The sequence below is a fragment of the Guyanagaster necrorhizus genome (genome assembly GCF_019112545.1).
Source record: "Guyanagaster necrorhizus MCA 3950 unplaced genomic scaffold BT62scaffold_20, whole genome shotgun sequence".
Taxonomy (NCBI): domain Eukaryota; kingdom Fungi; phylum Basidiomycota; class Agaricomycetes; order Agaricales; family Physalacriaceae; genus Guyanagaster; species Guyanagaster necrorhizus.
In genome coordinates this window covers 600,807-615,868 of record NW_025064899.1, presented here as the reverse complement: position 1 = coordinate 615,868, position 15,062 = coordinate 600,807, and the positions used below count along the sequence as shown (strand labels likewise).

The 15,062-nt window shown below is 42.2% G+C and overlaps 2 protein-coding genes across 2 annotated transcripts; both read left to right on the top strand.

The window, feature by feature from the left end:
* Nucleotides 1–2,824: 2,824 nt before the first annotated feature.
* BT62DRAFT_921589 (uncharacterized protein) lies at nucleotides 2,825–3,984 on the top strand (the record flags this gene model as incomplete). The annotated part of the gene is made up of 3 exons (XM_043184322.1): nucleotides 2,825–3,002; nucleotides 3,056–3,766; nucleotides 3,890–3,984. 3 exons carry the CDS (start codon nucleotides 2,825–2,827, stop codon nucleotides 3,982–3,984), a joined length of 984 nt encoding a protein of 327 aa, XP_043037441.1.
* A 7,092-nt stretch (nucleotides 3,985–11,076) lies between these two features.
* Nucleotides 11,077–13,687, top strand: BT62DRAFT_921588 (uncharacterized protein; the record flags this gene model as incomplete). The annotated part of the gene is made up of 15 exons (XM_043184321.1): nucleotides 11,077–11,178; nucleotides 11,251–11,302; nucleotides 11,393–11,415; nucleotides 11,471–11,652; nucleotides 11,717–11,766; nucleotides 11,821–11,882; nucleotides 11,942–11,992; nucleotides 12,051–12,155; nucleotides 12,188–12,272; nucleotides 12,335–12,526; nucleotides 12,912–12,996; nucleotides 13,049–13,118; nucleotides 13,190–13,241; nucleotides 13,298–13,500; nucleotides 13,649–13,687. 15 exons carry the CDS (start codon nucleotides 11,077–11,079, stop codon nucleotides 13,685–13,687), a joined length of 1,353 nt encoding a protein of 450 aa, XP_043037440.1.
* Nucleotides 13,688–15,062: the final 1,375 nt, after the last annotated feature.

Below are 15,062 nucleotides of genomic sequence, written 5' to 3'. Positions count from 1 at the left end.
GAGGTGTTATGCTGAATGTTGAGGAGGCAGTATAAGTCATCTAAGAACTTAGAGATGAATTGTGGTCCTTAGTTAGAGATGACCACTTGTGGCATTTTATATTTAGCATATACTTTATCACATAGAATCTTTGCCCATCCTTCAGATGTTAGCTCAGTCAAGCAGGTGATCAGAATGATTGCTTTGGAGAAGTGATCAACTATAATGATGATAGCATCATATCCATTACACCCTGGCAGTCCTGTGACCATGTCCACAGAGATATGAGTCTATGGTGAGTTGAGGATTTCATTCAGATAAAGGGGTGCCATGTGTGGCTGTGTAGTTGGCTTGCCTCATTGGCAGGTTTCACACCTCTTGACATATTGTTCTATGTCTTAGCCTATTTTGAGCTACCAATATTCCTGTAGTACAAGTTTCTTTGTTTTGGTGATTTCAAGATGTTCTGCAATTACATGATCATGGCAGGTAGTAATAATCTCACCATGAAGTCCATGATCTCATAGAATATAGATCCACCTGTCATAGTAGATTAGTCCTTCCTTCTTCATCACTCTATGTTCATGATTTAGTGATGGGGCTATGCACTGGTCCCATTTACTGGCATCCCTTGTTGCACTCTTGATCTGCTCATGGATCTCCTCCTCTGTCAGCATTATCATGGTCCAGAAGTGTTTGGGCCTTAGTATTGTGACTCCCTCATTATCATTTCCTCTCTGGTCATGGTCCATATAGTGACTGAGGAGATCTGCCTTCTTGTTTGCCATGCCAGCCTTGTGATGTAAGATGTACTCATACTGACTTAGCTCAGTCATCCACTGAGCTTGTTGATGATTTAGCTTTTGCAGCTGTCAGAAATACCACAGGTTCTGGTGGTCCATCTATATTTTGAAGGTTTGAGCTGTGCTGATTAGGTAGTGCTGCCACTCCTCCAAGGCTAGCATGATAGTGAGCAATTCCTTGTCATAAATTTTGTAGTTTTGCTCAGTCACTGTGAGGGCTTTTGATAAGAAGGCTACTGGTTGCCACCTTCCATCTTGCTCTTCAGAGATCACTGCTCTGATAGCTCCTTCACTTGAGTCAGCTTTTATGCAGAATCTCCCTTTCTGAGTTAGAATTGCAAGGACTATATCTTCAGCAAGCTGTCTTTTCAAATCATCAAACACTGTTTGTTGAGACTCCCCCCATGCTCAGAGTGTGTTTCCAGTCAGCTGCATCATTGATCAGACTATTTTACTATAGTCTCAGATGAACCATCAATAAAAGTTGGTGAATTCCAAAAAGGACTGAAGTTTCTTTTTCTTTGTTGGCTCTGGCAATTTCGGTACTCCTGCAACCTTTATTGGATCCATGTGGATACTTCCTTCACTGATAATCACCCCAAGATATTCTATTTCCAACATCTTGAATTCACACTTCTCTGCTTTGAGAAAAAGTTTATGTTTCCTTATTAGTTTGAGAACCTGTCAGATAAGCTATCAGTGTTCACTGTGATTCTTTGATATGATGAGGATGTTATTGAGGTTGATGGTGACCTTCCCAGTGACAATGAGGTCCTTGAAGATATCATTCATCATCTATTGGAAGGTCACCAGAGAATTTTTCAATCGAAAGAATATGATGATGGGTTTGAAGAGCCTCTGATTGGTTCTGAATGCTGCCTTCCACTCATCCCCCTCCTTGATTTGCATGTTGTTGTACTCCTATCAGACATCAAGGTTGGTGTAATACTTCACTCCTTGAAGTTTGTTCATCAGTTCTGAGATCAGGGGTAACAGATATTAGTTTTTGATCATCATCTCATCAAGCTTTTGATAATTCTGTACTGGTTAGAGTTTGCTATCCTTCTTTTTGATGAAAAAGAAGGGAGATGCCATCAGTGATTTTGATGATCAGATTTATCCACTGGAGAGGTTCTCCTCCAGAAACTTGTCAAGCTCCTGCTGTTCATAGTGATCCAGTGAGTAGGTTTTGCAGTTGAGGTTAGCATTGGCATTGGAGACTAGCTTGATCATATGGTCCTATGACTTTGGTTCTGGTAGTTCATCAAAGTTCTCCTTGTCAAACAGATCTTGATAATCTTGTGCCCATTTTGGCACTATCTTGTTATGATTTCTTCATCTTTTATTTCTTTTCTCATAGTATTAACCCCTATTTATGCTTAGTCAGGGTGCCTATGCCAGTGCCTAGAATCATGAGACAGCACTAGGACCATGGGGATGTTTGGATCAGTACAACCCTCTGCAATCTAAAATGTGAAGCAATGCCCTGACACAAGACAATCAGCCTATTGTAGGTAACCATGATGCCCTAAGACAATGAGTACTATAGCACAGACACTTACAATTAGCAGTACTATATTTATCAAGAAGACAAACAGTATATAAGTAGTATAGCTAACAACATGTATCTCTAGTCTCAAACTATCCTTTATTCTACCACTTCACCTTGAGTTAACTACTTGTATTGACCTTGGAACATAATATCTACAAACACACCAGTAGACTTAAGCATGATTGTACAAACATGATACAGTGCTTCTTTACCACATGTTTTAGAGCATATGTCACTCAGGTCTAACAATTAGTTTGAGACTTCTATTTCTCTTTCTTTATGCCCATCATGAGTGAAAGAAACTGAATGCCTGCCATTAATATCACAACTACTGATCTTACTAACAAATTCTTCAAGCTTCTAGCTTCAATTATAGGAACCCTTTTAGGCTTATTAGCTATTATCACCCTCTGCCATAGACATCAATTGATCACAGCTTGGGTAGTCAGGCACTACTAATCCTTCCAACAAATACCACAGATACTATGCAATGTCATCTCTGACCTCCCTCTCTATGACATCCCTCTCTCTGCCAGAGCCTCCTTCCAGTCTGAGGCTGGAACTGTACCCAAAGCCAGATCTAGTCATCTGGATGAAAGAGATATTCAGAAAGAGGAGAAATCCTAATGACCCATCTACCCTCCTTAAGCATCTAGCTGATGTGATGAGTATCCAAACACAGGATTCAGAAACCCATAGGTTCCACTGCACCTCTCTCCAGTCTGTGATCATGAGGATGAGGACCTCTCCAATGACTTCTTTGAAGAGTGGCCATCCTCTGACTCTTCCACACTCCTTATGAGCCTGGTATTGGAGACCATGTCTGGGACTTCATTTATGAGGTTGCAAGACTTGCAGAAAGCAGCTCCAGATATGTCACTCCCTAAGAAAGCCCAAGCCTCCCAGCCTCCAGTCCAGTCCCCTCAACCTCCAGTGATCTCTATGATCCAAGGATCCTTGACAAGCTGGCAAGTGAGAAAGAGAGAGAGCTTGATCAGCAGCAGTGAAAGGACAATGAGAGATACTATACCATACAGCACAGACAGTGACTCAGAGAAGAACAAGCAGCAGAGTGGGGCCCAGCTCCACTGGAGTATTATAGACTCTATAAAGGCAGAGAGGGAGACTTTTACTATGAAGAAAAAGAAGATCTATTTCCAGAAGTCTCCACTGATAAAGCCCAAAGAGTCAGAGTCATGGACCCACCACCTAACTCAGATGACAGCCCTGAAGAGCCTCAAGAGTGACCAGAGTGGAGATCCAACAACAAAGACAACCTCTGGTCTGCTGATTGGTGGGCCAATGCCAAGGTATACACTGCAGATGAAGCCAGAAACCTCAATGATGATTATGAGCCACCATCTCCAACCTATGAAGAAAGCACCAGGAGTGGAAGCTCTCTCCCCTCAGATGCCAGCTCTGTACTCAGCAGGTATGGAATCCAGATTCCTCCTGAAGCCAGGATTATTGACCAAGCCCTCTGATAATTTCTACACAGACATATCACTGCTCTTTTCCTCAACAAGGACTTCTATAAGGACTTCCACTGATATAGTGAGGGAGTGGAGAGAGAAAGAGAGTGGTGAAGAGGTAATGAAGCCAGAAGAGCTGGGCCTTCCTGATCTAACCAACAGCCTACTACTTGAATGAACAGGCAGCAGCCCAGTGATCATTTGAGCCCTCAAGACAATGACCTATGGCCAACCCAATGTCCTGCTTAAAGGAGAGGAGATGGATGATGTGGGCAAAGAGAACAGCAGAGACAAGAAGGATGATGTTCCTCCTGAAATTGACCCATGGTTGGAGTTTAGGCTGATGGATGAAGAAGAGCTGAAAAGAACAATACAGGAGACATAAAAAGATGAGTTTGAAGAATTATACTGGAAAGAGACAGCAACTCTATGAAAAGAGGTTAACTGGCTGATGACTCTCTTGGGAAGGAGGTATTCAGCCACTGATAACAAAGAAAAAAGATATATTTTACAGTATGCCATGACTGACTGTACTATCTACATTTACAACAGTACCCACCTGAAGAATCGGCTGAAGGTCTTATTAGCCTTTCAATACAAAGTCAAGCCAATGCCAAATATACTACCAACTCCACCAAGACATGCTGAGTATATGGCACTGACCATCCAAACCCTTGGCTCTCAACTATCATGAAGTACTATATCCAGCTGAAGAGCCACCACTTGGATTGGATGGCCACAAACTCAGGAACCCCTTCAACCTGTCAGCTTCTACAACTCCTGGATCAGCAAGGGGAGCTGACTACTCACTGGAGCTGGATAAACTACCAAAGGAGATGACTCTAAAGCAATCTAACTAGGATTCACTATATGAGATAGACATATTATGCAAAAGGAAGCACCACTGGAGGGGAGCCCTGTTGCTGATGACAATTCTCTCCATTCATTCCCAGGACCTCTATCAGAACGAAAATGACCTCTATTCAATGAATACTCCAATCTGATAGGGGCATTACCCTTAAATGCAGCCATGCTACAATGCAAGCCAGACCTCATATGAACCTCCTGCCCCTTCAAAGGCACATCAGATGATATTGATCACTTCCTAATTGATTGTGAACAGTATTTTGAAGTCTACACTGCCTATCTAGAGGCTGACTGTTAAGCCCAAATTCCACATGACTATCAACATGTGATAAACAGTTCAGAACCTCACACTTCGGGTTAGACTGACTGAGTTCACAAGGTAATAGCAGCAGTGGGTCAAGGTGTGGCAAGAAGCTTGAGCTTGAGAGTAGATAGTGGAAAATAAACTTTAGCTTAACGCTGAGACTATTACAGTGAAAACAGTGCTACTTAAATACTGTTCTGTTATCTGGCTATTAATAACTGTTCACAAAAGATATTGTCTGCTATAGAGCTGTTACCCCTGCTGTTGTCAGGCTCTCCACAAAAGCTGTTGTCTTGCTGTTGTGCTGTTACTGCTGCACTGCAGTTGAGGGACAAAAGGAGCATTGTCTCTTCCTTCACAGCATACAGCAGCATGCTAAGACAATGACCAACTGGGTTGCTGAGCTAAGCATTCCCACAGTCCTAAGTGCTGGCCTAAGTGCCCTGACTAAGCAAGGATAGAGGTCATTTCTGAGGGAAAAAAGAAAAGAAAATAGAAAAAATTGTAACACTGACATGAATAAGATCACATTCACAGCCTTGTACTTTAAGAGCAAGGCTAAGCATTGGTGGATTCTCATTGCTCCAATCTTATGCTCTACCATCTGACAATATTACTGATACCTGTCCTAGGCTATCTCAAACAAATGGTCTGTGACAAGTTTGTTGACCTAGCAGTCCAAGAAGTACACAAGAACAAGATGAAGGAGTTACAAATGGGTGACAAGATCACAAATGTGTACTTCAATGAGTTGGAATGACTGGAAACACTGGCAGGAGTATGAAAAAGTGTTGATGATGATAGATGAATAGTTGAGTACCTCAAGATGGGGGTATCTCTCTCCTATGTCAGCATGATCTCTAACATAGGAACCAACATTCTGAAGGGCTACAATGCTTGGAAGGCCCAGATCATGGAAATAAACAAGGAGAGGTTGTGATAGAAGGCAGCCAGTGTGGGGATCATGATCAAGCAGAGGAAGCCCTCTCATATGGGAAATGGAAAGAGTGCCAGTGGATCAACCTCAGCTAAGACTGCCTCAACCATGCCAACACCCCCCTATACCATGCAGAAGACAGAGACTGGAACAATGTACACCAGCAGCAGCAAACCAATAGACATTGATTGCCTTAAGAAGGAAGGCAAATGTTTTAATTGTGGCCAGAGAGATCACATGTTCAAAGATTGCCTGAAGAAGAAATGCATGAGAGAAGATATCAGAGTGCAGATAGCTGAGCTGAAAAAGGAAGCAGAAGGGCTATAACAGGCTCTGAAAGCATAGGAGGTAAAAGATAAGGCTGATGAGTGAGTGATTTCACTCAGTCAGCCAAAGGACTTAAAGGTGTGGAAACAGTAACCACAGGTTGGACTCATATGCCTTCTGTAGATATGATTATTTACATGCATTTGAATATACCCTAAGTCTCCCAAACCATGACCACCTCTAAAGAATCACAAACTATCATGACTCAAATGCCTAAGGGCCAAACAGAGAGAGAGACTCCTGTTAAGTGGCTCAAGCTCTTTGATATGGAATGGACTTGGCAAGCCATATGAGAAGGAAGAGAAGGGGAAGTGATGGCCACTCTCAAGAACTGAATGCATCAGACCAGGATCACTGAGGCAGATCAAGAACTAGTGGAGGGACTATAAAAGGCAGAAAGACAGAAGGCCTTAGAATGGTTGGATGAACTCTGAGGACCAAGAAAGTATATCTGGCAGCAGAAGGCTCATGGGCAGGACCTTGTAACAAAGACACAAATCCAGACCCTCACCAATCAAGCAGATTTCATAGTGACAGCCCTGATCAACAGTGGCTGTACTGAAAGTTCCATCAACTGAGCCTTCATCAACAAGCATCATCTGTCCACCAAAGCCACCACTGCTCCTATTCCAGTCTATAATGCTGATGGCAGCAAGAATCAGGCTGGATCAATCACTGAATTTATAGAACTCTATCTAACAATCAGAGATTACTTGGAATGGATAGACCTTGCTGTCACAGAACTAGAAACCAAAGAGCTATTTCTTGGACATGATTGGTTAATTCAACACAACCCACTCATTAACTGAAAAACTGGATGAATTACTTTCACCCAGTGTCATTGTCAGAAAACACTATTCATACTCCCCAATGCAGACCCTGAGGACAACTGGGATGAGGAGATGACAGATGGAGAAATGATTCTTGCAGTAGACCTTGAAGAGGCACTGTGAGTGTGGGCAATTCATCATGCCAATGATCTAGCAGCCAAGGCCAACAAAGAGAAGGAGAAGAGGATGTTTGAGAAAATGGTCTCCAAATGGGCTTGGGATTATCATGACCTCTTCACCAAGAAAAGTTTTGATGAGCTCCCCACCTCTAAATCTTGGGACCACACAATTGAATTGGTGCCCAATGCTAATGCCAACCTAGACTGCAAGATGTACCCTCTAGGATACTTTAAGCCACAGGAGCTTGACAAGTTCTTGGAAGAGAATCTCTCAAGCAGACAGATATAGCCATCAAACTCTCCAATGGCATCACCATTCTTCTTTGTTAAGAAGAAAGATAGCAAACTTCAACTCATACAGGACTATTAGCAACTCAACAAGATGACTATTAAAAACTGATATCCACTTTCTCTTATATTAAAATTAATGGATAAACTCTAAGGAGCCTGATTCTATACTAAGCTGAACATCAGGTGAGGATATAATAATATGAGGATTAAGAAAGGAGATGAGTGAATGATGACATTATCTCATTGGGGTGACTCAAACTTTTGAAGTATGGACTGATCACTAAAACCTTCAATACTTCCAACTCTCTCAGAAACTCAACTGTCAGCAAGCATGATGGGTGATGAAGTTATCCAAATATCAATATACACTCCATCACAAGGCAGGATCAGCAAACAAGAAGGCCAACCTGCTCAGCTGAAGGGCTGATCATGATCAAGAGGGGGAGGACAACAAAAGAGTGGTGCTACTCAAATCAGAACATTTTCAGACCATGATAATGCTGACAGAGGAGGAGATACACAACAGGATTCAGAGCACCATACAACAGCCTAATCTATGGAATCAGGGCATAGCAACATCTCTGAACCATGAAGGCAGTATTTTCTGAAGAAATGATCTTTTCTTCTATGATGAGTGACTCTATATCTCTCAGGATCAGTCATTAAGAAGAGAGATCATAGCTATAAACCATGACCATGTAATGGCTGATCATCTAGGAATCACCAAAACAAAAGAGTTAGTGCTGAGAGAGTATGAGTGGCCAAAGATGATAAAGAATATCAAAGAATACATTAAGGGATGCAAGACATGTCAAAGGACCAAGTCCTTGACCTGGGCCTGCACAGCACTGCTACACTCAAACAAGATACCAACACAACCTTGGACTCATATCTTGGTCAATATGGCTACTGGACTTTCCAACTGCAACAGTTACAACACAATCATTGTCATCATTGATTGATTCTCCAAGGCAATCATTCTGATCACATGCCCAATAGAACTTTCCTCAGAAGGGTGGGCTAAGATACTTTATGACAAAGTATATTCTAAATACAGAATGCTCCAAGTCATTATTTTGGACTGTAGATCACAATTTATCTCAAAATTCATAGATAACTTGTATAGGTTGCTTAACATTTGCAGCAATGCCTCCACAGTCTATTATCTCCAAACAGATAGACAGACCAAACACACCAACCAAGAAATCAAAAAATATTTGTGCATGTTTATCAACTATTGACAGAATGATTGGACTGAGTGGCTAGCACTCACAGCTGTTCAGCACAATAACCATGTCCACTCTGCTACCAGCAAAACCCCTTTCTTTATTAACTATAGTTGACATCCAAATGTAGCTAAAACAACATGCCTCTATATGACAACTCCTGCTGAAGAGGATGTGAGCATGTGCAATATGAAAACAGATACAGCAGAGCATTATCCACTAACCACACTCACAGCAACACACACACAAAACTCTTAGTTTGTGAGGGGATTATAATACAATAAAAGTAGCAATCAATAAATATAATTGTCTTCTTTAATGAGATCACAGCATGCAAACAGTAATAGCATGCTTACAACAATCTGAGGTCTCTCTAAGTCTCAAAGCTTTTTGTTTTATCAAAACAAGAGGTGGCAACAGGTGTTGCTGGACCTCAAGGCAAAGGGTACTGCAACTCAATACAATACATCAAAACACTCCTTCAAAACTCTCAAATGGTCCCAAGCACAGCTCAGATCAACTCAAATCTCTAACACACACAATACATGACTCAAAGTTTCATGCTCTAAGCAAAAGAAACCAATCACAAACATGTTCACAAGTGCCAAAGAGCACAGATCTCTGTTTTCAAGCTTCTAAACCGATTGTAGACCCACAGAATTCAAACCTATGCAATTCAGAGACAGAAAACACAATAAAACACTGTCCAACAGACCAAAGGGTTTGAACCTCTGCCACCTGTAGTGCCACACATCACAAATACCTCAAAAACTCAAGATGATACCCTACAGACACCATTCTCTTATTCTCAGGTTAAAGTGCAATCCAAAACCTCTTATCAAACTGGGCTCAAATCCTTTGTGAGCTTCAATGCCTCACTTAGTTCTCACAGTGCTCTTAATAATATTAATAATCAGTTTATTCTCTTGCCTGGAGTTACTAACACAAACCCAGAGCTAGAGTGCAAGGCTTTCTGTGCCCAATACACCACAACTGTGGGGGGTCAGAAAACTCCCCTCTCCAGTCATATGATACTGTATTTAAATACTCCACTAGGATACTTACTAATACAATCCTACTATGGTATCCTCAAAGCACAGGACTCTATGCTGGATCCCACAGGTATTATTTCCATGCATATCACAGTCACCACACTTATTCTCTTCTGGGTGATGACTGTGCTTGCTGTTTCTTCACTAGCTGACATCAGCTAGCTGGCCTTGCCAGGTCTGCTCACTTTCTTATTTCTCTGGTGACATCTCTGACAGTGGTAAACTGTCCCAGACCCCCAGAGTTATTTCTCATACCAGGAGCCAGCTACAATGGCTATGTTCTGCTTCTCTGTGTCCAACCAGTCATTCCATCTGACTCACTAAAGGTGCTATTTCTTGGTATGATGTGGAGTCCCTCACTGTGTTATATGTGCTAAGGCACCATATGTATGTGTGCAAGGCTCAGGGTGGTACCTGTGCTATTCATTCCTGAAGTAATATTCCTCTACTTGTTAGCTTGTTGTCACCTATCTATTCCTCCATTCAATACCCATTACTCAGATACCTTTCTTTGGGTCTCAGTTCTCTGTTCTAAGGCATGTCCCATCAGGGCATCAATAGCTGTGCATCTTTGATCAATGTGATCAGAATTGCTGATCATATTTCAATCGTAGTCTTTTTATTTTTAGCATGTCCTCTTGTAATAGTATTGGTGCATTTAGGGCCAAGTGCTGGGACCTCACATGCAGCCTAACCCCTCTGATATTAGTCTGTTACTAGGCTATGCACTCTGCTTATTGTTACTTCAGTTTATCATTATGATAGCTAGGTTTCTGTGCACTCTAGTCCTGTTTTCTGTTACATGCTTACTGGCCTGGAATGCAGTTCATGTATTCGCAATTTTCGCAATTTTACATACCTGAACATGGAGAGGGCATGTCATATCCCCCCCACTAAGATCTGGACCTTCTATGGTCCCTTCAGTAGGTACCCATGTCTGGATTTCAATATTATCATGTTAAATTCACTGTGTTCTGTCATGGACACAATCACTGGACAATAGGACCTCCCCTGGTCCACACAGGACCAGATCCCAAGCTTCAGCAATGCTGGAACATCCAACTGAGTTGTCCACATGTGTACCTGCTTACTTGCTGCTTCTCAATGGTATGCTGGCCTGGTTTGGGCATGTACATGTCATACTTATGTAAGAAATTCTTGTATCTGACAATTTATCAGGCACAGATGCTATTCTCATGCCGTTTCTTTCTTTCTTTCCTCCCACTTCACTCTTTCAATGTCTTCTGCACTGTTTCTCTAGCTTCTCTTACTATGATGACCTTTGTCTCTTTGCTCACTATTCCTGTGACTACTCTCATGGCTAATCTCATTGGTGCCTATGCCTTCACAGCTGCATACTTCAATTCTTCTGTTGTGAATATTGTGGAGCCACAGGATCTTGTCATTGCTGTTAACCAGGTGACTCCTTACTTGGTGCATGCTTACTTTCCACTCATTAACTCACCATTCATGCCTACTTTGCCTCTGTAGGCAGCATATCATGTCAGTCTTATGCATGTTGACCTGCATGACTCCAACTATGGTGTGTCCTTTCATCTAGAGCTTGCCAAGCTCATTCAGCATATCCCTACCCATCTCCAATGCAAGGAGTGGAAAGCTTAGGCACTTACAGAGGTGGAGCATAAGAATTCCTCAGTATGTCCCCTTATTTCTCAGCCTGCTTCACTCACTCATATTTCCCTCATGCTAGTGGGACTATGACGCTTCTCTTCTTCTGCCTGAAGAGCCAGGTTATAAGGATGGGAATCCATCCTCTATTCCCTACCGGCTCCTGCTCTCTTCATATGCTATCTCTCCCCCCCCTGCTCCAGTGGTCATTGGCCCTACTGCCTTAGTCCCCAAAGTTGTAGAACCTGAGACTAGCTCATCTAGGTGAGTTTTGATCTTTGTTGCTCTTCTGTATCTCTGTTAGCTCATACTATTGCCCTACTTGCAGAGTCCCCCAGCTGACACCTATCAGGACCCCCCAGATTTCAAGAGAACCTAGTAAGTTGTGCTCTGTCTCTCTCCTTCTTACTGTAGCTTCTTTCCTTTTTCTAGGTTTCCCTCCTGTTACTAAAAATACTATCTCTATGGTTCTTCCAGCTGTCTGTTCTGGCTCAGTAGGTTATCCCTTTTTCATATCTGGATTTTCACCTTCTCATCATCTTTGCCTTTGCAGAGGGCCACAGTGGTTTGTAAATATCAGCAGGAGACAGGAATCCTGGCTCCTGTAGGTCAATCTTCCTTATTCCTCTTTGTCTGTGCTCATTTCTTCTCTCTTTTCCTAGACTGTACCTGCCCCTGTCTCTAAGAGGGCCAAGCCTATCCCATACATTGTTTATATTGCCTTCAGCCATCTTCAGCCATATTCCCCTCCTCTTCCATTTCCCTTAGTGTGGCTAGCTCATCTCAGTCTTGCACACAGCCTCTGGTACCTCTTTCCTCAGTTTTCCAGACCACCTTCCAGTGGAAGCCAATTCCTGGCTCTCTTGAATTCCCTGTTCCATCTGGTGTGTTCTTTCATTCCTTCTCTATAGGTTTTCCTTATTCTCTGGTTGATATTGTCTTTCAGCTCTATCCATTGATCATGATACCAGTACTCCTTCTGCTGTGAAGAGCAATAGGCCTGCTGGCTCTTCTCCATGCTCAGTCAGCACCTCTGATCCTGCTAGTGAGGGTCCTGAAGGTGCTCCCATGGAGGCTGTTCCTTCAGCTCTAGACAGCCTGTTATCTCCTTCTCCTCATGCATATCATTCTCTGACCAGTGAGCCTTTCCCTGGTATCACTTATCTTGCCTTTCCAGCCCCTCCCAAACCTGCTTCTCCTCCTCCTACACATGTGTCTTCTCAATGCAAAGGGATGACAGTTCTGGTGGCCTCTGGAAAGCCTCTCTGCTCTCAGTGTATGCAGCAGTCTATTCCCACAGTTTCCAAAGCTCCTGCCAATATGACTGCAAGAGAAACTGTTGACCATACCATTTATGCATGTGTCTTTCACCTGGCCATTGATCTCCAGTTCCATGAACCTCCTTCCCACTAGGCCCTAGAATCCATGAAGCTTTCTATGCTTCCTGTCACTCCTGACTCTTTGACCAAGTGAGTCCTTTCTTTCCGTTTTTCATTCACATTCTGATTGTATTTTCTTTATAGACCACCTGCATGATTGTGCAGTGGCCAGGAATATGTCTACCATTGTCATTCCAATAAAAATCCTTATTTTGTCTGTTCTCCTTTGGTATGTTTGTCTTTTCCATTCCTCATTCTGTTCTTATTTCCTCACTCACTAGCTTTCCTGGCCATGCTTTAACTGCACTTTGGCTGGTTTTCCTGAGGAGTGCATTTTTGAGGGTAGAGTTGGTGAGGAGATCTGTATGCACTGTAGATCCACTTGTCATGGCCATTGCTCTGCATGCTGGGATGCCAATCAGCTCTGTCATGCCACTACCTTATTGGATCCTCTCATTCTCAGTGGTGATAGTGGTATGTCTTTTCCATTCTCTGTTCATTTCTGGTCTGCCTGATTGTCTTGCTCTTAGCTATTCATCATGGCATTGACCATATCAAGTGTATCAAGGTCAAGATCAAGCTGCTCATGAGGTCTCTTCAGCTCTTGTATGAGGACTGGCAGCAGGTTGTAGGCAAGCTTACTGATGGTCTTGATGCTATTGCTTCTTGTGAGCATGATATTGAGATCATCAAAGCTTATGCACAAGTCTCTGATCTCCTCAAATCTTTCTTGGTATGTCCTGGTTCTAAGGATGCATCTATCAATGGGGATGCCATGATGTCTAGCTCTGACACTGAGTAAAGCCCAGTACCTCTCTTAACACATCTTGAGTGCTTGTACTTCTTTTTGTTTCCTTTCTTCACACTATGTTTTCTTGTAGATGTTCTTCTTTATTTATAGCAGCACTCAGGGTCTTTAGATGCAGCCAGTAGTAGTGCTCTGTTCATAGCTCATTGTCATGTTGTGCACTCTTTTTCTTGCAGGCCTGTAGGGCTCTAGTATACCAATATATCTCTTTTGTTGCACTCTTTTTGATTTTGGCTGAGCCTGAGTTTCATATTTCAATCTCTCTGGCTTATGAGAGCCTTGATTACTATGTTGGGCTCATACCTGAGTCTCACACATCGGTATTCTTTATTCATTATTTCTCCTTTTCTGTCATTTCATAAGCTGTCCCATTGCTCTCTTTCAACCTGTTCTTCTTATTTCCTTGGTGGAATGTCAGTATCATTGCATGTTGACTCTCCTTTAACTGTCTGGATCTGTCACTGCTATCAATAATTTGATTTTCTGTCATTATTCCATTATTTCTTTTTCATTCTTCTGTTTCTATGCCTAGCAGGGCTTGCAATCACAAAATTTACTGTCTCTGTTATGGTAATACCCTAGGTATACCACTATATCCCCCACACCAAAAGCATCTAACTGTCTTCAGTTATAATTCAAATGACAATTCATTTATTTTATAAGGCCAGATCAGGTTTTTGAGTCCTGCACATGTCAAACATTAGTTTTCTGAGCTCAGCACCCTTAATGTCTGTCCTTTCTCACAGAATTTCTTTTTCTGTTATTATTTTCCTGATCAAATATTATTATCACATGGGTATAAAGGTTAAGGGTTTTTCATCTTGTTTTGACTCCACTCACTCACCACCTCTCTTATTGTTTTCACTGTTACTTGTCCATTTCTTCTCCATTCTCTGTCAAAATGATCCCTACTTTCATTGTTGTGAAGGCTGTCATCATATCCCTCTGCAAGGATCCTGCTACTACTGTGAATGATCATTTTGATCAACTTCAGGAGTATACCATATGTGTTTGTGCATTATTCCTGCTATTTTACTGACTTCTACATGATAGTCTCATCTTGAGCATTATAAAAGTGAGCTCACCAGGGATAAGGACATCAAGGAGTCAGTTTTTCATGCTTGCACTGCTATTGAAAAGGAATTCCATACCAATGCTTCCAAACAGCCTATCCATAAGGTGCTCAAGACCATCACTGGATGAGTTCAAAGCAAGTGAGGTCAGCTTGCAGATGGTGGGCCAGGTGCTCCTTCCATTCTGACTGGCCCTTGTTGTGACCCTAAGTCAGTTTGTAATCATTTTCTCTGTTTAATAGTTCTTCTGACTGATTTTCTTCTGCTAGGCCAGAGTCATTGCATGCAATAAGGGCAAAGGCCATGCTATTCGTTGTTCTCATGTCACTATTGATACTGAGTCTGATGATGATGAGAATGACCCAGACAAGGTAGCAGTCTATTCTGATTCTGATACTGAGTCTATTAAAGTAT